This window comes from Heteronotia binoei, chromosome 19 (genome assembly GCF_032191835.1).
Source record: "Heteronotia binoei isolate CCM8104 ecotype False Entrance Well chromosome 19, APGP_CSIRO_Hbin_v1, whole genome shotgun sequence".
NCBI lineage: Eukaryota > Metazoa > Chordata > Lepidosauria > Squamata > Gekkonidae > Heteronotia > Heteronotia binoei.
The window spans coordinates 40183085-40205042 of record NC_083241.1 but is presented as its reverse complement, the minus strand read 5'-3'; the positions used below and the strand labels follow the sequence as shown (position 1 = coordinate 40205042).

Below are 21958 nucleotides of genomic sequence, written 5' to 3'. Positions count from 1 at the left end.
CCGCCTAGGCAACGCTGGAGCGTGCAGCTTGGATTCTTTTGTATCACAGTCCTTGTTTTAATTTGCCTGGGTTGGGAGCTGTTGATAACGTCCTGGTGGTCGAACCCTTGCTGAGCGGTTTTTATTTTTTCTGTGACCCTCGCCTTTGTCCTTAGAGGCAGAAATAAAAACCCCATCGGACCTGGGAAATACGGCTATGGGAAAGTGCCCTACATCCTGCCGCTGCAGACCGACACTGGGCAGTCGCTGCACAAGCCACGACGTCAGCGGCAGTTGGCGCGGGAGGTGCCCAGCCAACCGGGCGTGGGCACCAGGAGCCCCTTCGGACATCCGGTGACCCCTTCCCACCACCAGGGCAGCCTGCGCCACGAAGATCGCAGGCCTCAGCTGAGGCCTCAGGGAGTGAGCGGTCCCTTGTACCGGCAGACGGCGTCCCAATTCCAGGCCTTCCCTGCGTCACAGAGCTTATTCCACGGCACAGATTTGAACGCTCATGTCCCCGGATCCCGCCAGCCCATCCGAGGCCAGTCTCCGTCTCCGAGGACTTCAGCTATCGTCTGCACAGGAGCCTACAAGCAGCACAAGCTTTGCAACACAAATGTGAGTTGTCCTCTTATCTGTTGTTCTCAAGAACGGTGGCTTAGGCGGGTGGGATTGGAGGACCACAGCTTCGAGATTCCCCTCGCGACTTTGGACATCGAGCGTTCCGAGAAAGATCTGGGGGACTTTGGGGGCGGAGCCAGGAGACATCGTGGGGTGGAGCCAGGAGCAAGGTTGTGACCAGCACAATTGAACTCCAAAGGGAGTTCTGGCCATCACTTTTAAAGGAACCTCACTCCTTTTCAGTGCCTTCCCTCCATTAGAAATAATGAAGGATAGGGGCACCTTCTTTGGGGGCTCATAGAATTGGACCCCCTGGTCTTTTGAGGAGAGGCATCGAATGCGATGCTGAAAATCTGTTGCCTCTACCTCCAAAAACAGCCCCTCCAGAGCCCCAGATATCTACAAATCAATTCTCCATTATACCTATGGGAATCGGTCTCCATAGGGCAGGGGTGGCCAACGGTAGCTCTCCAGTTGTTTTTTTGCCTACAACTCCCATCAGCCCCAGCCAGCATGGCCAATGGCTGGGGCTGATGAGAGTTGTAGGCAAAAAACATCTGGAGAGCTATCATTGGCCACCCCTGCCATAGGGGATAATGGAATGCCCAGCAGATGTTTCCCTTCCCCTCCTGTCTTTCTGATGACCCTGAAGTGGGGGGAGGGCTTCAAAACCGGGGGATCCCCTGCCCCCACCTGGGGATTGGCAACCCTACTCTAGGATAGGGTCGCTTACCACCATGTAGGCCTTGAACACCTACTTAAGACTTTCCCCTCAAGGTCAGGGTATCCCATGGTTTGGAGGCTTTTCACCCACTTCAGAGTTATCAGAAAACGGTTAGACCAGGGGGTCCAATCTGGAGACAGTGTCTGTGCTGTTGCAGTCTTGAGTATGCTGTTCAGATCTTGTTCATGGCCAATGCTTTGAGCCTAAGACCCAGGGGGAAATATGAAATTTGGGCATTGAGAGCTTTTTTAAGTTGCTTGACGTGATAGTGAGCCAATGGAGAAAATAGAGGCTTTGCTCTGTCACTTCTGTGCAATTGAGTGAGCCTGGCAAAGCAAGCTATGATGCCAAAGGAAGCAAGAGAGAAAGAAGGAAGCAGATGACAGTGAATTGCTTGCGGGCCTGATAGGAGCTCTCCGGGGGCCTGATTCAGCCCTCAGCCCACGCATTTGACACCTCTGAGTTAGATAACCTTGTTAGATGAGTTAGATAACCTTGGTCCCTGATGTTTTGTGTGGTGGCCATTTTGTGGTTGGCTCCACCTCCTTCAGTAGCCATTTTGTTGTTGCTCCCATCACCCTGTGTCAGAATACCAAATATGACTCCAGCTCCAAAAGGCCTAAATTGTCCAGTTCTTTCACTCCTCAGGACTATTCCTTGAATCCCACCTCTCTCGTCTTCTCTTTAAAAAAAAATTGGAAAGAGAATGGCGTTGATGCATTTCCCCCTCCCCAGGCAATTTGGGGGTGACCTTCAGCTGTGTGGGTCCTTGCAATGAATAATTTAAAAACCAATAATTGAAATAGGAAATCAGACCAGTGTTAGATCCTGGGGAGTCTAGTGTTTCTCCCAGCATACACCTTGGGGCCTTAATTTAATTTATTAGCTGAAATGTTTTGAAGGGCCCTGCTGGTGTCCATGGACTGCAGATTTCCTGCCCTCCCCTTTTATTTGGAACATTCCAGAAGGTTAATATAATTTATCAAGGGAGAAGAACTCTGTTAATTCGACTCCTAGCATTGGGCCGCTTCCCCCTATGGATTCTGCTCGGGGCGGTTAATTAATAACCAATTAACTCAATCTGCCTCGACCCATTAGGTCATTTCCTCATCGTGCTATTTTTATTGTGTGTGGTTTGGGGTTTTTTTTGGTCAGTTATAGTGGAACTCATTTTTCATGACTGGCAGCTTCAGTCACACGAAGTCTGAGCTCTGTGCAGTTCGGTCTGTGAGATTCTAAGGTGTGTTTGGGGTGGGGGATAAAGACCGCGGTTTGTGCAAGTGCTTTTAAAGAAAAGCTTGGTTGTTTTTTTGTGTGATTTTTTGTGCTTCATTTCCGATGGGCCGTGCTAGGCTCTCCGCAAGCCGAAGCAACCGAACTGGATTTCTTGCCAGTGTCTTGCAATCCTACAAAAGGCAAACACGATAGGAAATTAGGATCCAGTGGCATAATTAGAACACATAGCAACATTTTTCTAAACGTCACTGGTGGAGGCGGGGGAAATGCTTCTGCTTTCTAAAAGAAGAAGAAGAAGAAGATATTGGATTTATATCCCGCCCTCCACTCCAAAGAGTCTCAGAGCGGCTCACAATCTCCTTTCCCTTCCTCCCCCACAACAGACACCCTGTGAGGTGGGTGGGGCTGGAGAGGGCTCTCACAGCAGCTGCCCTTTCAAGGACAACCTCTGCCAGAGCTATGGCTGACCCAAGGCCATTCCAGCAGGTGCAAGTGGAGGAGTGAGGAATCAAACCCGGTTCTCCCAGATAAGAGTCCGCACACTTAACCACTACACCAAACCGGCTAAAAGAGAAGAATATTCTTGGACATGAAATACCCAAATGTGTGAAGCATCCCTAAAGCGTTACTGAAGTAAGAATAATGGAGAGCAATAATAAATCATCCCCCAGTTACCGCTTTGGCTGAAACGGAGGTGTTTGAGGGGGACGTGGTGAAGTGTCGGCTCTCACAGCTGGTCTCTCTCTCCTACTCCAGAAATGAAAATTAAATTCGGACTGTGCTCAAAAAAATCCCCCTCCAAAGCCTGTTTGCTTAAAAATTCAATGAAGTGTGACTAGATCAAATTCCTTTTTCCCCCCCTTTTATTTTGGTCTCTCTTTTTTTCGGACTCTCCCCACCATTGAAATCCCAGACGTTTTTTCCTGGTGTTCGCTCCAGGTTCCTCTTTTGTCTTGGCTTTTCCACTTCATTACTCTCACTCCTCCAAGGGATAATTTCCCTCTTCCCACAACGTCTCACCTTCTCTGGGTATTACGGCTCGGCTCTCGTCTGCCTCACCTACGGCTCAGCCAATTCAGACCTGCTAAACCTTTTTCAGTCTTTCTTTCTAGGCTCCTAATCTTTGCATTCCCTTGAAATTGCCCGCGTTGGTTTAAATTTTTTTGGGGAGGGGTGTTGTTAACAGTGTAGACCAGGGATGTCAAACTCATTTGTTACGAGGACCGGATCTGACATAAATGAGGCCTTGTTGGGCTGGGCCATGTCAAGTTGGGCTGAGCTGTGTTGGACCGAGCCATGTGTGTACCTATTTAAGATTAGGTAGCAGAGATATAAATTTTATAAAGAACCCGGACAAACACAAATATATATTTTTAAAAAACTTAAAACATGCTTAAAACGTTAGCACTCACTGGTCTTAAAGGCACTTCCTTTGTGTTTCTCCCATGGGATCCAGGGAACTGGGCAAAGGAAGCTCTGGCTCTTTCTTTCCTTCCCTAGGGGACTGGAAGGGGAGGAGCCTCAGCCAATAGAAGGAAGAGGGGCTTGGCTCAGTATCTCTGCTGTGCAATTGAGAGAGCCTGGCAAAGCAAGCTATTCCTCCCTCCTTCCTCCCAGCCAATGAAGAGAATAGAGGTTTTGCTCTGTAGCTCCTGTGCAATTGAGCAAGCCCGGCAAAGCAAGCTGTGATGCAGAAGGAAGCAAGAGAGAGGGAGAAGGAAGCAGCTGACAGCCAGTTGCTCAGGGGCCTGATCGGATGCCTCCAGGGGCCTGTTTCGGCCCTCAAACTGCATGTTTGACGCCCCTGGTGTAGGCATTTGGTTTCATAGTCTACGTGACTGAAAAGATCAAGATAACCCATGCCATAGTATTCACCATTATTACGTAGGCATGTGAAAGTTGGACAATGAGGAAAGCCAACAGGAAAGGGTTGTGTTTTTTTTAAAAAAACTTTTTATTTTAATTTTTGACTCTGTTACTGCATGACACCAACAAACAAAATTAGCATGAATGATCCATGATGCAAAGTCAACAAGAAGAACTAAAAGGTGTGGTTTCCGTTGAATTTTGGGTTGGATAAAAATGGCTCTGACTCAGCTATTTCCACTTCCTATAGTTTCACTGCACTTTTCTAGACACATCCTAATCTTATTGAACAAAGGACGTGACTAAGGAAAAGGAAGGAAAGAGCCCGAGCTTCCTTTGCCCAGTTCCCTGGACCCCATGGGAGAGATACAAAGAAAGCACCTTTAAGACCAACGAGTGCCGATGTTTTAAGCGTGTTCTATTTTAATTTTTTTTAAAAAAACATCTTTAATTGTGTTTGTCTTTGTCTTTTATAAAATCTATGCTACCTGTTTTTACATTTTATGATACACATGGCCCGGCCCAACAAAATCTCATTTATGTCAGATCCATCCCTTATAACAAATTAGTTCGACACTCTTGCCCTAAAGCCTCCAGCGCCCAGAGACACCTGGGGATTGGCAACCCTAGGGCAGGGGATCTCCCGGTTTGGAGGCCCTCCCCCTCCTTCAGGGGCATCAAAAAGCAAGGGAAGGGAAAGGTCTGCTGGGAACTCTATTATTCCGTATGGAGACTTATTCCCATAGGAAATAATGCAGAATTGATCTGCGGATATCTGGGGCTCGGGGGGGGGGGCTGTTTTTTTAGGTAGAGGCACCAAAGCTTCGGTATAGCACCCAGTGCCTCTCCCCAAAATACTCCCCAAGTTTAAAAATGGTTGGACTAGGGGGTCCACTTCTATGAGCCTCAAAAGAAGGTGCCCCTATCCTTCATTATTTCCTATGGAAGGAAGGCATTTAGAAAGGTGTCCGGTCCCTTTAAATGTGATGGCTAGAACTCGGGGGGGGGGGCTGTTTTTTTAGGTAGAGGCACCAAATTTTCAGTATAGCATCTTGTGCCTCTCCCCAAAATACTCCCAAGTTTAAAAGTGGTTGGACTAGGGGGTCCACTGCTATGAGCCCCAAAAGAAGGTGCCCCTATCCTTCATTATTTCCTATGGAAGGAAGGCATTTAGAAAAGTGTGCAGTCCCTTTAAATGTGATGGCCAGAACTCCCTTGGAGTTCAATTATGCTTGTCACACCCTTGTTCCTGGCTCTGCTCCAATGTCTCCTGGCTCCACCCCAAAGTCTCCTGGCTCCACCCCCAAAGTCCCCAGATATTTCTTGAATTGGACTTGGCAACCCTAGACACCTCTACCTAGAAAGATGTTACTAGTATAGTCAGGCCCAAGTCTTTTACAGCTCAGGATGAGGAGTGCCTTTTGCGAGTACCGTTGCTGAAACCTGCGCTCTCCATCAGGCAGACATTCCAATCCAAATTGCCATCTGGCAGCAGGTGGATTTTTTACTCGCAAGAGCTGCATCATTTGGGTGGGGAGAAAAGGAAATTTTACGGCATTTGTATACGAATTCAAGCGACTGGCTCGAAGAAGGCCCCCATTACTACCCTGGCTCCCCGACGTCAAAAACAGCAGCATGCATTTTTGGAAAGCAGCATTTTGTCCCAGTCGAAGGAGCATTTTCGATGCACCGGATCTTCAGGCAAAGCATCTTGCAGGGACTCACAAAAGAGCAGGCTCTTCTGCGTGTCACATATCCCTTAGCTCACAAAGTGGGGGAGGGGGAACAGGGTGGGAAAGAGGTTGCCAACCTTCAGGCGGTGGCTGGTAGGATTTCAGCTGATCTCCAGGAGACAGCGGTTGCGATCACACGTAAAGAATAGTGCCGTTTTAGTCTGCTTTCAGTGCACTTTCCAGCTGGATTTTACTGTGTGAACTGGTAAAATCCAGTTGGAAAGTGCACGGAAAGTGCATTATTTAGTGTAACGAACTGCAGCTCAAAGAGTAGTTCCCCTGGAGAAAATGACCACTTGGGTGGGGAGGTGGGCACGATGACCTTACACCCCACCGAAGTCCCTCCCCTCTCCAAACCCCGCCCTCCTCAGGCTCCACCCCCAAATCTCCAGGGATTTCCCAACCGGAATTCTCAGTCCTGCATCATGGGATTGTCAGTGGTGCACTGAAATACATTTCGGGAACATAAAGACCTGATTTATTATTATTTATTTATCACTTTAAATTTCTATCCCGCCCTCTCCGCAAGTGGACTCAGGGCGGCTGACAACATTCACAAGTTGAAATCAGTAAAAACCAATAAAACATCATTGCAATTTAAGATTTTAAAAACATTTTGTAGTGCTGTGTCACTACAATATAAGTGAGTTCTTCTTTTCTGATGGTGATCACCTAGTACTCTATATGATGTCGGGTGGCAGTTCTCTCCCGGTTAGATATCAAAGGCCTGTCAGAACAGTTCGGTCTTACAGGCCCTGTTGAAAGTGGAAAGATCCTGCAGGGCCCTTATGGCCTCCGGGAGAGCATTCCACAATTCTGGTGCTGCCACCGAGAAGGCCCTAGCTCGTGTCGAACGCAACCTAGCCTCCGTTGGTCCACGGATGGACAATAGATTTTTTGTCCCCGAACGCAGCGCACCTAAGATAAGAGTGGATCCTCAGGACTTCATTTCAGTGTGGACAATGATGGTCTTTGTTTTATTTAAGAAAAAGCCCAGCAGGAGTTCATTTGCATATTAGGCCACACCCCCTTACCCCACCATGGTAGTGCACAGGGCTTTTTTGTAGGAAAAAGCCCAGCAGGAGTTCATTTGCATGTTAGGCCACACCCCTTGATGGCAAGCCAGCCGGAACTGCGGTCCTGTGCATTCCTCCTAAAAAAAAAGACCTGGATAGGGATGCCAATTCCAAGTTGGGAATTTCCAGGAGATTTGGGGGTGGAGCCCAGAGAAGGCAGGGTTTGGTGAGGGAGAAGACCTGAGAGCCAGTTTGGTGTAGTGGTTAAGTGTGCAGACACTTATCTGGGAGAACCAGGTTTGATTCCCCACTCCTCCACTTGCACTTACTAGCATGGCCTTGGGTCAGCCATAGCTCTCACAGAGTTGTCCTTGAAAGGGCAGCTGCTGTGAGAGCCCTCTCCAGCCCCACCCACCTCACAGGGTGTCTGTTGTGGGGGAGGAAGGGAAAGGAGATTGTGAGCCGCTCTGAGACTCTTCGGAGTGGAGGGCGGGATATAAATTCAATATCTTCATCTACCTCACAGGGTGTCTGTTGTGGGGGAGGAAGGGAAAGGAGATTGTGAGCCGCTCTGAGACTCTTCGGAGTGGAGGGTGGGTTATAAATCCAATATCTTCATCTACCTCACAGGGTGTCTGTTGTGGGGGAGGGAGATAAAGGAGATTGTGAGCCACTCTGAGACTCTTCGGAGTCGAGGGCGGGATATAAATCCAATATCTTCTTCTTCATCTTCTTGAGTAGGGTATAGTGCCATAGAGTCCACCCTTTAAAGCAGGGGAGGTAATCTCCGTCATTTGAAGATCAGGTGTAATTCCGAGAAAACTCCAAGCTCCACCTGAGAGCGGATGCCAAATTCTTTCTGATACTGACATTTGCACTGCTTCCCCCTTCCCCGAATTTTTTGAGGGCAGCTCTCACTGGAAAGCGAGCAGAACACTGATTGATTTACCGGCAGCCAGAAGCCAGAGAGAGAGAAAGAGAGGTTTTTCCTTCGCCAGCCCTCTGTGTCCTTGGCTGTCGAGTCTCTCAAGATTCTCGGCCAAGGAATTTTATTTTCCTCCTCCTCCTCTTGCCTCATTGGTTGCCAGGTTGCATCACAGTTTTCTCAAGATAAGCCTGTGACCACCTGGAGAAAATGCCTGGGCTAATGTACTTTGGGGGTCGTGACCTCTGTCAGGGGCCGCCAGGATGGTGCCCGCGGGTTCCATGCACCTGCCAACACCTTTTCTGTTGCCTGCCAAGTATTTTTTAGAAAGCAAACAGAGCCAGATCGGTTTTTTGCCCAGTGAGACTTCTGACTGGCCATTGGAAATCTGATTGGCTGTACGGATTTTTAAATATGCTGCTTTGGCGGCCGCCACCACCGCATCACGGAGATCTCACCGTGTGCCTGAAAGTGAGATGCGATAGCCATTTTGTGGCTGGTTCTGCCTCCAGAGCCAGTTTGGTGCCGTGGTTAAGTGTGCGGACTCTTATCTGGGAGGACTGAGTTTGATTCTGCAGTCTTCCAAACTGCACCTGGCTGATGGGACCTTGGGTCAGCCACAAGCTCTCTCAAGGCTGTTCTGCTCAAGAGCAGTTTCTGTCAGAGCTCTCTCAGCCCCACCTACCTCACAAGAAGAAGAAGATGATATTGGATTTATATCCCGCCCTCCACTCCGAAGAGTCTCAGAATGGCTCACAATCTCCTTTCCCTTCATCCCGCACAACAGACACCCTGTGAGGTAGATGAAGATATTGGATTTATATCCTGCCCTCCACTCCGAAGAGTCTCAGAGCGGCTCACAATCTCCTTTCCCTTCCTCCCCCACAACAGACACCCTGTGAGGTGGGCGGGGCTGGAGAGGGCTCTCACAGCAGCTGCCCTTTCAAGGACAACCTCTGCCAGAGCTATGGCTGACCCAAGGCCATTCCAGCAGGTGCAAGTGGAGGAGTGGGGAATCAAACCCGGTTCTCACAGATAAGAGTCCGCACACTTAACCACGACACCAAACTGGCTCTCCAGCGTGTCTGTTGTGGGGAGGGGAAGGGAAAGGAGATTGTGACTGCTGTGAGATTCTGAGATTCAGAGTATAGGATGGGATATAAATCCATCATCATCATCATCATAATCATCATCATCATCATCATCATCATCATCATCATCATCATCATCATCATCATCAACACCTCCTCCTCCTTGAGAGCCAGTTTGGTGTAGCGGTGAAGTATGCGGATTCTTATCTGGGAGAACAGGGTTTGATTCCCCACTCCTCCACTTGCACCTGCTGGAATGGCCTTGGGTCAGCCACAGTTTTTGCAGAGTTGTCCTTGAAAGGGCAGTTTCTGTCAGAGTTCTCTCAACCCCACCCACCTCACAGGGTGTCTGTTGTGGGGGGAAAAGATAAAGGAGATTTATACCCTGTTGTGGGGAAAGAAGATAAAGGAGATGTAAGCCACTCTGAGTATGATTCAGAGGGAAAGGCGGGGTATAAATCTGCAGCCTCCTCCTCCTCCTTCTCTTCCTCCTCCTGGATCTGGCAATTCAATCTCTCTCATCCCCTGGTGGTGGTCAAGGGGATTTGACATCTCCAGTGGCAAATCTAAATAAATAGATTTCTTCTTTTTTAAAACAAAAATAAAAAAATTGTGCAATGGAGTCAGAAAAAGTTTTGCGTTTGGACAGCCTTTAGACCTCCTCGCCAGGTTTTGTCGAATGGAAATAACTTCTGATTGGTTTCTCTTTAAGCCGAGTGCCTTTTGCATGAGACACACATTCTATAAATATGACTTTCTAGGCGAGGGATATCTGGATGGTTCTTTTTTTTTTAAAAAAAAAAACCCTGTAAAAATGTGAGTCTGCAGTTGAAACTGAGAGCGGCCAAGTGTGTGATTGCAGTTAAAGGATTTGCTCAAAATAGTCGTGGCCACGGCGCCCGACTGCGATTGCTCAGAGAAGATCCCTTGGACGGTGAAGACCAAGAAGACGTCATGGCTTTTCCTTCCAACCGGGGATGGGGATCCAACAGAAACTTGGAAGAGCAACATTAGAAACAATTCCGCTCCCCTCCCCCCCCCCCCCCCCAAATTATTTGATTTGATTTGTGCTCAGCAATTGGCCTTCGAGGATTTGGGAAGTTTGGCCAAGCTCAATGGATTTACGCTGTTTGAGAAAGCAATTTGAGTCAGGGAGAGTTTGTAGAATGAAGTTTGATGGGCGCTGGGTGGACAAATGGAAGCGTTCCTTTGCTTAAAGTGTAGTTAACCCGTGTAGCGACGGCCACTAGCTTACTAGGCTTTTAGACACAGATAGCTTGTGGCGGGTGAAGTTGCATCACCTGACAGGCAACTTCTGGTGACCCCAGAAAGGGGATTTCAAGGCAAGTGAGAAGCAGAGGTGGTCTGCCATTGCCTTCCTCTGCAGAGCCTTCCTTGGTGGTTTCCCCCTCCAAGTACCGACCTTGCTGAACTTCTAAGTTACGTTGGCCCCAGCAAGGGGCTTTCAAGGCAAGTGGTCGGCCATTTCCTTCCCCTGCAGAACCTTCCTTGGTGGTCTCCCATCCAAGTACCAACCCTGCTTAGTTTCTGAATTACCGTGACCCCAGCAAGGGGCTTTGGAGGCAAGTGAGAAGCAGAGGTGGTTGGCCATTGCCTTCCCCTGCAGAACCTTCCTTGGTGGTTTCCCATCCAAGTACCAACCCTGCTTAGTTTCTGAATTATGGTGACCTCAGCAAGGGACTTTCAAGGCAAGCGAGAAGCAGATATGGTTGCCCATTGCCTTCCTCTGCAGAGCCTTGCTTGGTGGTCTCCCTCCCATTTACCAATCCTGCTCAGTTTCCAACTTTTGGCGACCCCAGCAAGGGGCTTTCAAGGCACGCGATCTCTCTGTGGGAGATCTCAGGTTCAATCCTCTCATGACCTTCGTCTGCCTTCCTCTGTTGTCTTTTTTTGGTGGTCTTCCATCCAACTACTAGACAGAGCTGACCCTGTTCATCTTCCAAGATCCGATGAGATCGGACTACCTTTATGAGAACGGCAGAAGAGCTAGGCTAAATACGGCCCTGAGCAGCCTCACCTTTAATGATGACTGTTATCATCGTCGCAGGAACTGCTGGTTAATTATGAATAAAGATCTCACTCCTACATGTGTGAGACCTTCATTCATAAATTAGCGGGAATTTCCATGATGCCATCACTGCAGGGCTCTTTTTGTAGCAGGAGCTCCTCTGCATATTAGGCCACGCCCCCTGATGAAGCCAATCCTCCCAAGAGCTTCTAGGGCTCTTCTTACAGGGCCTATTGTGAGCTCCAGGAGAATTGGCTACATTAGGGAAGGAAAGGAAAGGTCCCCTGTGCAAGCACCAGTTATTTCTGACTCTGGGGTGATGTTGCTTTTGCAACGTTTTCATGGCAGACTTTTTACGGGGTGGTTTGCCATTGCCTTCCCCAGTTATCTGCACTTTCCCCCCAGCAAGCTGGGGACTCCTTTGACCGACCTCAGAAGGATGGAAGGCTGAGTCAATCTCAAGCTGGCTACCTGAAAGTCCAACTTCCGCCGGGGATCGAACTCAGGTCGTGAGCAGAGCTTAGGATTGCAGTACTGTAGCTTTACCACTCTGCGCCGTGGGGCTCTTATTTACATCAGGGAGGCGTGGCCTAATATGCAGAGGAGCTCCTGCTACAGAAAAGAGCCCTGCCCATCAGCAAGTTGTCCAGAAAGGACTCCGGGATATCAGTTTGGGGCCTGTTTGACTGCAGGAGTGTTCATTCTGTTCATGAGGTATGGGAAGGTCAAGAGAAACTATTGCCGTTGTAGAAAGCAGTGGAAAGCTACCCTCTAATGGTGCAATCCTAAACACAGTGTAACCCTTCTATATGTGTATCCAAGTCAATGGGCTTAATTGGCCGAAATCTGTCTAGGATTGCACTGTTAGCAGAGCCAACGGATGTGTAACATTAGAGCTCGTTGACACAGCAGTAAAATAAAGAATCTGTTATTTCTTTCTCTGCTCGTAAACATGCCCCCAAATTATTTATTTGGACTACATTAGTGCTGGTAAAATATTTGTTTCCATCCACTGTGGGAATACATTTTCTAGGACTTTGTAAAACAATATTTTTTTGATCTCCCGAGACAATCTTAATTGACTGGAAATGTCTCACCGTTCTTTTCAACCGGTTGGTAAAACAAATAGTTTCCCTGGTTTTTAGAGATAGCGAGAAACCTCATAATTGTTTCCAGGAAAAACATGCGCTCCCAAGAGTGCTTTCTTGGTAGCATCTGGAAGGGTTGCACAGGTCAGGTTAACCACTTTCCCAAATTCTCCATTATTCTTGTTTGGGTTTGGTCAATATCCAACAGCAAGAGAGGAACGACAACATACCGTATGTATGATTGTGTGGTGATTAGAATTCCATGTACTCAGCATCACTGTTTGGAGTTGTGATAGCTGCAGAACGAGGGAGGGGAGATTGCAAATACACCTGGCTGGATTTTAGGTGTGCGGCCGTGGCTCAGTGGAAGAGCCTCTGATTTCTCTGTGGGAGATCTCAGGTTCAATCCTTAGCATTATCCAGTTCAAAGTACCACCTGTTAGGTGCTGTGAAGGACCTCAGCCTGAGATCTGGGAGAGCCACTGTGAATCTGAGTAGGCAATGAAGACCTTGATGGACCTATGGACTGATGAAGAAGAAGAAGAGGAGGAGGCGACGATTGGATTTGTACCCAACCCTTCACATGGAGTCTCCTTCCCTTTCTCTCCCCACAACAGACACCCTCAGGGCTGAGAGAGCTTTGAGAGAACTGTGACTGACTGGCTCTCTCCGCCGCCCGTTTTTGCTTTCCCTGCTCTCTCCGCTGCTCTCGCTGCCCCGTTTTTGCCTCCCCCGCACTCCCCACTGTTCTCGCTGCCCGTTTTTGCTTCCCCCGCACTACCCACTGCTCTCGCTGCCCGTTTTTACCTCCCCCGCACTCCCCACTGCTCTCGCTGCCTGTTTTTGCCTCCCCCGCACTCCCCACTGTTCTCGCTGCCCGTTTTTGCCTCCCCCGCACTCCCCACTGCTCTCGTTGCCCGTTTTTACCTCCCCCGCACTCCCCACTGCTCTCACTGCCTGTTTTTGCTTCCCCCGCACTCCCCACTGTTCTTGCTGCCCGTTTTTGCCTCCCCCGCACTCCCCACTGTTCTTGCTGCCCGTTTTTGCCTCCCCCGCACTCCCCACTGTTCTTGCTGCCCGTTTTTGCCTCCCCTGCACTCCCCACTGTTCTTGCTGCCCGTTTTTGCCTCTCCTGCACTCCCCACTGCTCTCGCTGCCCGTTTTTGCCTCCCCCGCACTCCCCACTACTCTCACTGCCCATTTTCGCCACCCAGAATATGGAGTAGGAGGGCGGACTCAAACCCATTTTTCCAGATCCGAGTTCACTGCTCTTACCCACTACACCAAACTAGCTCTCAAGACTGAGCTAGCCCGAGCTCTCTGGGCCAGGGCCATGTTACCCGAACTTTCTTAGCTGATGATGTCAGGAAAGGAGTCTGGGGCCTTCGTGTGTAAAAAAAAAAAAAAGATCCTCTCTACCAGCGACCGCGGCTCTTCTCCTCCCATTTGTATTGTCTGATTGCAATGTGTCATGAAATTCTGCTCTGGGGAGCTGTCACTTTGAGCCGCTTGTTGGCCAAACGCCAGGAAAATGGCATCACTCTCTCGGGCGCTCGAGTGTTCCGACCGGTCATATACTTGCAGATTTCCACAGCTGCTCCAACCTTGAGATGATGCAGTTCAGCGATAGGGACACTTGGTTACCCAAACCGTACCCCAAAAGCAATTAAAGCGTTGACTAAGAGTTTGGAACGATCCCGCGTGAATGACCTGCCATCCCTGGAAAAAAAAAGAATATATATATTTTTTTCTACTGGATTCCCCCAGGTCAGCCACGGTTCAGTGGTTTACAGCTAATTAAATCAATATTTTTGGAAACAAGACACAAGCGTGGAAAGGGGGAGAAAAGCAAAACTGGTGTATCACTTGAGTAAAATGGAAAATTCTTTATGGCCAATGGGTAAAAGTTTATCTTGAGGAGGCCATGCTCAGATATTGCTGCAAAGTGTTATCTGACGTGCAGGCAGAACGGAGCATGGATGGATTCCCAAAGGAGCTCATTACAACTGTTTTCTCTCTATGGCTCTTATGTTGTGACTTGTTCAGCAAAAAAAAATATGTTCAGGAGGCATTGGACGCCACAACTAGGGTTGCCAGGTCCAACTCAGGAAATATCTGGGGATTTTGGGGGTGGAGTCAGAAGATTTTCCCATTCCAAACAAAAAACCCCAAACAATACAGCATTGCAGTCCCCCTGAATACAGTATTCATTTCCTCCTCCTCTTTTTTGGCCTTTTTTGTTTCCCAGCAGTTGTACTTCCACTAAATGGAAGTGAGCAAACACACACAAAGCAGCTAAAACAAACAGTATGCATGTCCACACTTTTGTGATCTCTCTGGGGCAATGTTATAGATAGATTTACTCACTGGAGTTGCTGAATGTAAGGATCTGCTGTATTCCAACCAACTTAAAAAGAGAGAGGTCTAGGGGGTGGAGTTTTCCTTTATCCCATAATCAGGTTCTAGATAACTCTTTACATCCCTTTTACTATACTATGACTTGACGGTTCATTCCACCAGCACATTAGGACATAGGAGGCACGAATTTATACAAAAGTGCATTTCTATAACAATATTTTTGTGATTTATTTAATAGCCATGTCCTGAAAACAGAAGCATCAGGGAGGTACAATGCGCGTCATACAACAACAAGCCTTTTATGGGTCGATTCTACGAATGGGAGCCTTTCGCAGAAGGTAAGGGAAGACAATTTGCTGTGGTTCTTTTAATGTAATTGATTATGGAAAAACTGTCAGCAGAGTTTTCCTGTTCTGTGGCACTGTTCATTTGCTTTGTTGGGTTTTTGGAGGGTGCATCTGTTTAAGAAATTGGTAATGATTTGTGAATACTAGTACTTGGTGGAAAGAACAGGGGGATGTTTGGCCTCTGCGCCATGTTTGTTGGCCATCAGGAGGTGTCCGGTTGGGTGTTGTGTGAACCATGATGTGGATTGGAATCTGTTGTGTATGTGGACTCATGATATGCTCCTTTATTAACATTCCTGCCTGGCTCATTGGCGCCTTGAGGACTGAGCTTGGGGACCCAAGAACAATGGGCAGTAGGATCCAAATCCCTGCTGCTCTGGTCCAATCACAGGCCCCATGCTGGTTCAAATGACCCAATGGCATCCTAGCGCAGGAACCTTGACCTGTATATAGTTGGCCCCGTTGGCCCAGTTCAGCAGTCTTCTAGTTTACACGTTACCATGCTGTAACTAATAAAGAGAGCTATGGTCACTGCAACCGCGTCTCCTCTCTGCATCGAGCCCCCTGTGTTATAGAATCGGTTGGTCCGTTGGTCCGATCTAACATGGCTTCTCAGCCTGTGAAGCTTATGGGCAGTAGATTCAAGATGGATACAAGGAAATACTTCTTTACACAACGAGTGGTTTAATACGCAGAACTGGTTGCCAGATGATGTCGTGATTGTGACAGGTGATGTTTATACAGATTCATGGAGGACAGGTCTATCAGTCGCTACAAGCCTTGGTGACTAAAGGAAACCTCCATGTTCAGAGGCAGTGAACCTCTGAATCCCAGTGCCAGGAGACAACGTCAGGAGAAGGCCTCAGCCTCTCTGACCTGTTCTTGGCCCTCCAGAAGAACTGGCTGGCCACTGTGTGAGAAGGGATGCTGGACTAGATGGACCACTGGCCTGATCCAGCAAGGCTCTTCAAATGTTGTTATGAAGGCCTCGGCCTCTTTGCCCTGTTGTTGGCCCTCCAGAGGAACTGTTTGGCCACTGTGTGAGATGGGATGCTGGATTAGATGGACCCTCACTGGTCTGATCCAGCAGGGCTCTTCTGATGTTCTTATGAAGGCCTCCAGAGAAGCTGGTTAGTCACTGTGTGAGACAGGATGCTGGATGAGATAGACCACTGGTCTGATCCAGCAGGGCTCTTACGATATTCTTAAATCAGATTGGGAAGAATCTCAGACCGATTTCGCACTCACCTTACGCTGCTCTCACGTTCGTCTTCTCAGTACGACTTTCTTCCGATTTCCCAATATCTGCCCCGGGGCTGCAGCAAGGATTGTCGTTTTTGCGTAGCAAACAGAAATCGCTAAAACACTGAACCTTGCCGCAGCCCCGGGGCAGAGAGTGGGAAATCAGAAGAAAGCCGCACTGAGAAGACGAACGTGAGAGCGGCGTAAGGTGAGTGCGAAATCGGTCTCAACTTCCTAGGATGTTCTGTAGCGGATCATTCAGACTCTTAAAAGAAAGAGGGATTGCAGCACAAAGCTGTGGTATTGGAAGTGATTAGCAAGTGTGACATGGTGGAGTTTGGTCCAAACTCTTGGTAGGAAGGAAGTCACCTGCATTAATGGGTGTGTTCAGAGCACCAGCCTTTCTATGCTTATTTATTATAAGCGGTTTGCACTGGCAGCTGCTGTGTCTTGTCATCACGTTGTCTGGATTCGATACATACTCACGTTCCGCTAATCGACTGCTGTTTCTTGCATGTCTTGGCTTAGAAGCTTCATGTGTGTGTCTGCAGGGGTGTGTGGGCAAGGGGAGCAAAGGGAGCAAACTGTCCCAGGGCCCATTTTGGCTTATATAGCCCAAGGCTGCACCTCTTGGACCGCTCACCACAGATCTTCTGGGCTGCCTTTTTGCCTCTCTCGCTAGAGTTGCCAAGTCCAATTCATGAAATATCTGGGGACTTTGGGGGTGGAGCCAGGAGACTTTGGGGGTGGAGCCAGGAACAAGGGTGTGGCAAGCATAATTGAACTCCAAAGGGAGTTTTGGCCCTCACATTTAAAGGGACAGCACACCTTTTAAATGCCTTCCTTCCATAGGAAATAATGAAGGATAGGGGCACCTTCTTTGGGGGCTCATAGAATTGGACCCCCTGGTCCAATCTTTTTGAAACTTAGGGAGTATATTGGGGAGAGCCACTGGATGCTATACTGAAAATCTGGTGCCTCTATCTCAAAAAACAGGGCTCCCAGAGCCCCAGATACCCGCAGATAAATTCTCCATTATTTTCTATGGGACTAAGGGAATCATGAGCTCCCAGCAGACATTTCCCTCCCCCCCCCCCCCGCTTTCTGATGACCCTGAAGCGGGGGGGAGGGTCTCCAAACCGGGGGATCCCCTGCCCCCACCTGGGGATTGGCAACCCTATCTCTCGCAGATATTAAAGTATTTAGCATAATTAAATACTATTTTATGTCTATATTCCATTTTTTAGATACTTTTTTCTTGCCTGCTTTGATAGTTTTTGTTGTTTTTATGGTTTTATGATATTGTTTTTATGTGTGTCTTAGAGGGTAGCTGTGTCGGCCTGAAGTAGGAACTGGGATACAGACGTTTAGAAACTGGAATATAGGCATTTCTTGTGGCTACTCAGCTGGCCAGTAGGGAAAAAATGGCACCAAAATGGGGAAGGATGTCAGAGAGCGCAAGATAGGGCAGGTTATAAATTGAAATTAAAATTAAATTAAAGTGTCCTGTCATCTCTCCCTATGTGCCTGGAAGTGACATCAGAGTGTCTCTGGCGGGGACCGCTGGTATTTGGACAAAACCCTACAGCTAGACCACCAACATGCTGACATCACTTCTGGAGTGCACAGGTAGTGACAGCATAAGTGCATCACCAGTGAGAGCCCCTCTCACCTGGTAGCCCCCTCCATGGGCTAATGGACCATGGTTTTCTTTTAGAAGAAAAAGAGATTGGATTTATAACGTGCACTTCACTAGCCAAAGGAGTCTCAGAGTGGCTTACAATCTCCTTTCCCTTCCCCTCCCCACAGCAGACGCCCTGTGAGGTAGGTGGAGCTGAGAGAGCTCTGACAGAAACTGCTCTTGAGAGGAACAGCTCTGTGAGAACTTGTGACTGACTCAAGGTCACATCGGCAGGTACGTGTGGAGGAGTGGGGGAATCAAACCCGTTTCTCCCGAATAAGAGTCCGAGCACTTAACCGCTACAACAAACTGGCTTGCTGAAGTCTAGCCCAAAGTCCACTCCTTGTTCAACCAGGGGTTTTTTTGATACTTGAAGTTGGAAATTGATGACTTTCACGTGACTAATGCTTTGAAACCCTCATGGTAGACTTATTTTGCTAAGGTTTAATTAAAAAGTATGACATCGGTGTCGAGAGTTTTCTTTTTTTTCTTTCTCCCAACGAGTTGGCAGGGAATTCGTGTACATTCTAAAGCTCCTTCAGCGAGAGGTTGTTACGGGTTTTCCCCAAGGGTGCGTAAAAGCACTTGCGCGGGTGGACGTTAAGACTCTGCTGACAAGGAGCACAAATCAACTGGCTAAAGGCAGGAAGTTTTTTTCTCCTCTAGATAGCGAGTGGAATAGATCTGTGGAGGCCCTCCTTCTTCACCTGTACTTGGAGAGGGAGAGAGATCTCATTAGCCGTGGATTTCCCTAACAAATCTTTACTTCACATTTTTGTCACTTGAGCCGTTGTCTTTTGTGTACCAAAGATCACTTTCCCACCGTGCAGGTCACACATTTTCCCCGCTCTATTACAAGGTTAACAGAATGCTTTAAGGGAACACAATACGACTGGCAAAGACCCAGAGTGAAAGCTTGACATCCTAATATGACTGGCCTCTTAAGTAATGATTCAAGGGCCATGGAAGAGATCTCGAATGGAAGTTTCACAGTCATTACCCCTGACTGTGGCTCTTAGTCAGTACCCGAGAATTCCTTCCTTACATTTACATTCCACCTTTCCTGTATTCCTGGTGACCTTTATGGGTCAAATGTTCCCATTCTAGGGGTTTTTCCCCCCCTTTTTTTGGAAATACTCTGTGAACATAAGAACATAAGAGAAGCCATGTTGGATCAGGCCAATGGCCCATCCAGTCCAACACTCTGTGTCACACAGTGGCAAAAATTTTTATACATACACACACACTGTGGATAATAGCCACTGATGGACCTCTGCTCCATTTTTTAATCTAAACCCCTCTTGAAGGTGGCTATGCTTGTGGCCGCCACCACCTCCTGTGGCAGTGAATTCCACATGTTAATCACCCTTTGGGTGAAGAAGTACTTCCTTTTATCTGTTTTAACCTGGCTGCTCAGCAATTTCATCGAATGCCCACGAGTTCTTGTATTGTGAGAAAGGGAGAAAAGGACTTCTTTCTCTACTTTCTCCATCCCATGCATTATCTTGTAAACCTCTATCATGTCACCCCGCAGTCGACGTTTCTCCAAGCTAAAGAGTCCCAAGTGTTTCAACCGTTCTTCATAGGGAAAGTGTTCCAGCCCTTTAATCATTCTGTGAAGTAGGTTGAGTTGAGTCTCTCCAGGCTAGATACGACACATGAGCACTAGAATGCATTTGTAATTGCATCTTTTGGACCAAAATAAGAAGGCATATTATTGTAGTCTCATCTAAGGCAGGGATGTCAAACTCATTTGTTATAAGGGCCAGATCTGACGTTATTGAGACCTCGTTGAGCCGGGCCTCGTGTGTCAGAAAATGGAATGCCAGGGAGCAGAGATATAAACTTTATAAATGACACCTTTTCTAAAAAAGTGCTTTCTTTGTATCTCTCTTGCGAGAACCAGAGAACAGGGCAAAAGAAGCTCTGGCTCTTTTTCTCCCTGACACACAACTCTTGGCACATAGGCTCTGACTTTACTTGATCAATTCTGGACCACGTGGCATACAAAAAAAAACAGGGGACGAGGAAGGGGAGAAGCCTCAGAGGCTTGGCTTAGTAGCTCTGCTGTGTGATTGAGAGAGCCTGGTATGCTCTTGATTAAGACATAAGGCTATAGAACAAGAGGCCTCAAGAATCTCTCTAAGCCTTTGTCACTTCACTAAATTTCCTTGTGGTCCAGCATTGTTCTATTGTTTTATTCTGTTCTGTATTATGAGCCAATATGTGTACTTACCTTTCTGACCTCTGAAGAAGACCAATTTAGGTCGAAATGCGTCAGGTCAAGTTGAGTGGGTTCCCATTGAGGTTTTATGATTTTACATAGGATAGAGGATTATGGTGGGCCCTTAAATGGTTTTAGCTTTGAACAATAAATACATGTATGCTGATTTATGATTTTTTTACACTTTGTTTTTAATGTTTGGCCCTTTAATTGCATATTAACCTTTTAGGTTTCTTACTCCAGTTTTTGGGTTAAGTTTCTTTCCCTTCTTTGTTTTTCTTTTCCTCCCTCCCCAGGGGACGAGGAAGGGGAGAAGCCTCAGAGGCTTGGCTTAGTAGCTCTGCTGTGTAATTGAGAGAGCCTGGCAAAGCAAGTTCTCCCTCCCCCCTTCCTCCCCAAGGGAAGACCCTCAGCCAATGGAGAAAATAGCAGCTTTGCTCTGTAGCTCCTGTGCGATTAAGCAAGCCTGGCAAAGCAAGCTGTGATGCAGAAGGAAGCAAGAGAAAGAGAGAAGGAAGCAGACTTGTTTGAGGGCCTGATAGGAGCCCTCTGGGGGCCCGATTTGGCCCCCAGGCCACATGTTTGACACCCCAGAACTAAGGGGTGTGTGTACACACGCACACACACACCCCTGATTATGACACAAAGCGATATCATATGAGGCCTCTATTGTACACCTTAGCATTGAGTCACTGATAATTGCTACAATATAATTTTCACTTGGTCCTATAGTGACCAAAACTTTGTTTTATTGTTGTAACATAGGCCTATGTGTATTTTTTGTGCTTGACCACTGAAGAAGACCACTTGGCCAAAATGCGTCAAGTCACATAAGGCCCTGTTTGCAAACACTGTACCGTTTTAATTCTTATTGAGCCTACATTTAGGCCTATCGCTGCTTTTAAAATTATTTCATAATAAATACATGTATTCTTGAAAACTTGCATAATCTGTATGCTCTTTATCTATTGATTTTAAGATTGGGCCCTCTTATTTGTCTGTATTTAACTTTTTAGGTTCTTAATTCCTATTTCTTGGGTTACTTTTTATTTTATTCCCCTTTCTTTTTTGTTCCTTGGTGGTCTCCAATCCACACACTAGCTGGGGCTGATCCTGCCTAACTTCCGAGATCTGAGCTTGGACTATCCAGATAAGGGCAACACGCACATTATTGATTATTTGATCTTAAAGTTGAAAGGGTCCATTGGGGTCATCTAGTCCAACCCCCTGTCAATGCAGGAACTACAACTATCATATTCCTGGACAAGTAAGTATCCAATTGATACTTAAAAACTTACATCAATGAAGAATCGTTGTGTGATTTTTGTATGCAACCTTCATGGCATTTGGTGTTCGTCACATATGTATATAATGTGGCATAACACTAGTTTATTGGCACAGCAGTAATGTTGAAGAATGCATTCGTTTTACCGGGGAAATTTCAGTACGAGGAAAGAAAACAGAGAAGTCACGGGTTTGGTTGGCAAAAGGGAGATGTGAAATCAAAACTGGGATTTTCGGGTGGAAACGGTGGAGCTGAGAAATTCGAAAACATCCCCAGTCTTAGGAGAAAGTAGTCTTTTGTACGAGGTAGAATATTACAATTGTCTGTCTGTGTGCGCGTCTACGCTGGAGCAAACTCTCCGTCAACCTTTTGGCTAAGTACAATGTTCCCCAGAGAGCAGTTGCTTAGCCCATGTTGTAATTATACAGAGATGATAATTGGTTCCATACAGCAGGCAGGGAACCCGGCTGCTGCTCTCCTCGCAGTGTTAACCGAGCCGTTGCTACTTTG

General features: G+C 47.5%; 1 protein-coding gene across 1 annotated transcript in view; it reads left to right on the top strand.

Moving 5' to 3' along the window:
- Positions 1-21958, top strand: part of THSD4 (thrombospondin type 1 domain containing 4) — a 434172-nt gene that overhangs the window by 65680 nt on the left and 346534 nt on the right. The window contains exons 4-5 of the mRNA XM_060259859.1: positions 156-600; positions 14908-15007. Of these exons, the coding sequence (XP_060115842.1) occupies positions 156-600; positions 14908-15007 (545 nt within the window). The remainder of the gene's footprint in view (positions 1-155; positions 601-14907; positions 15008-21958) is intronic.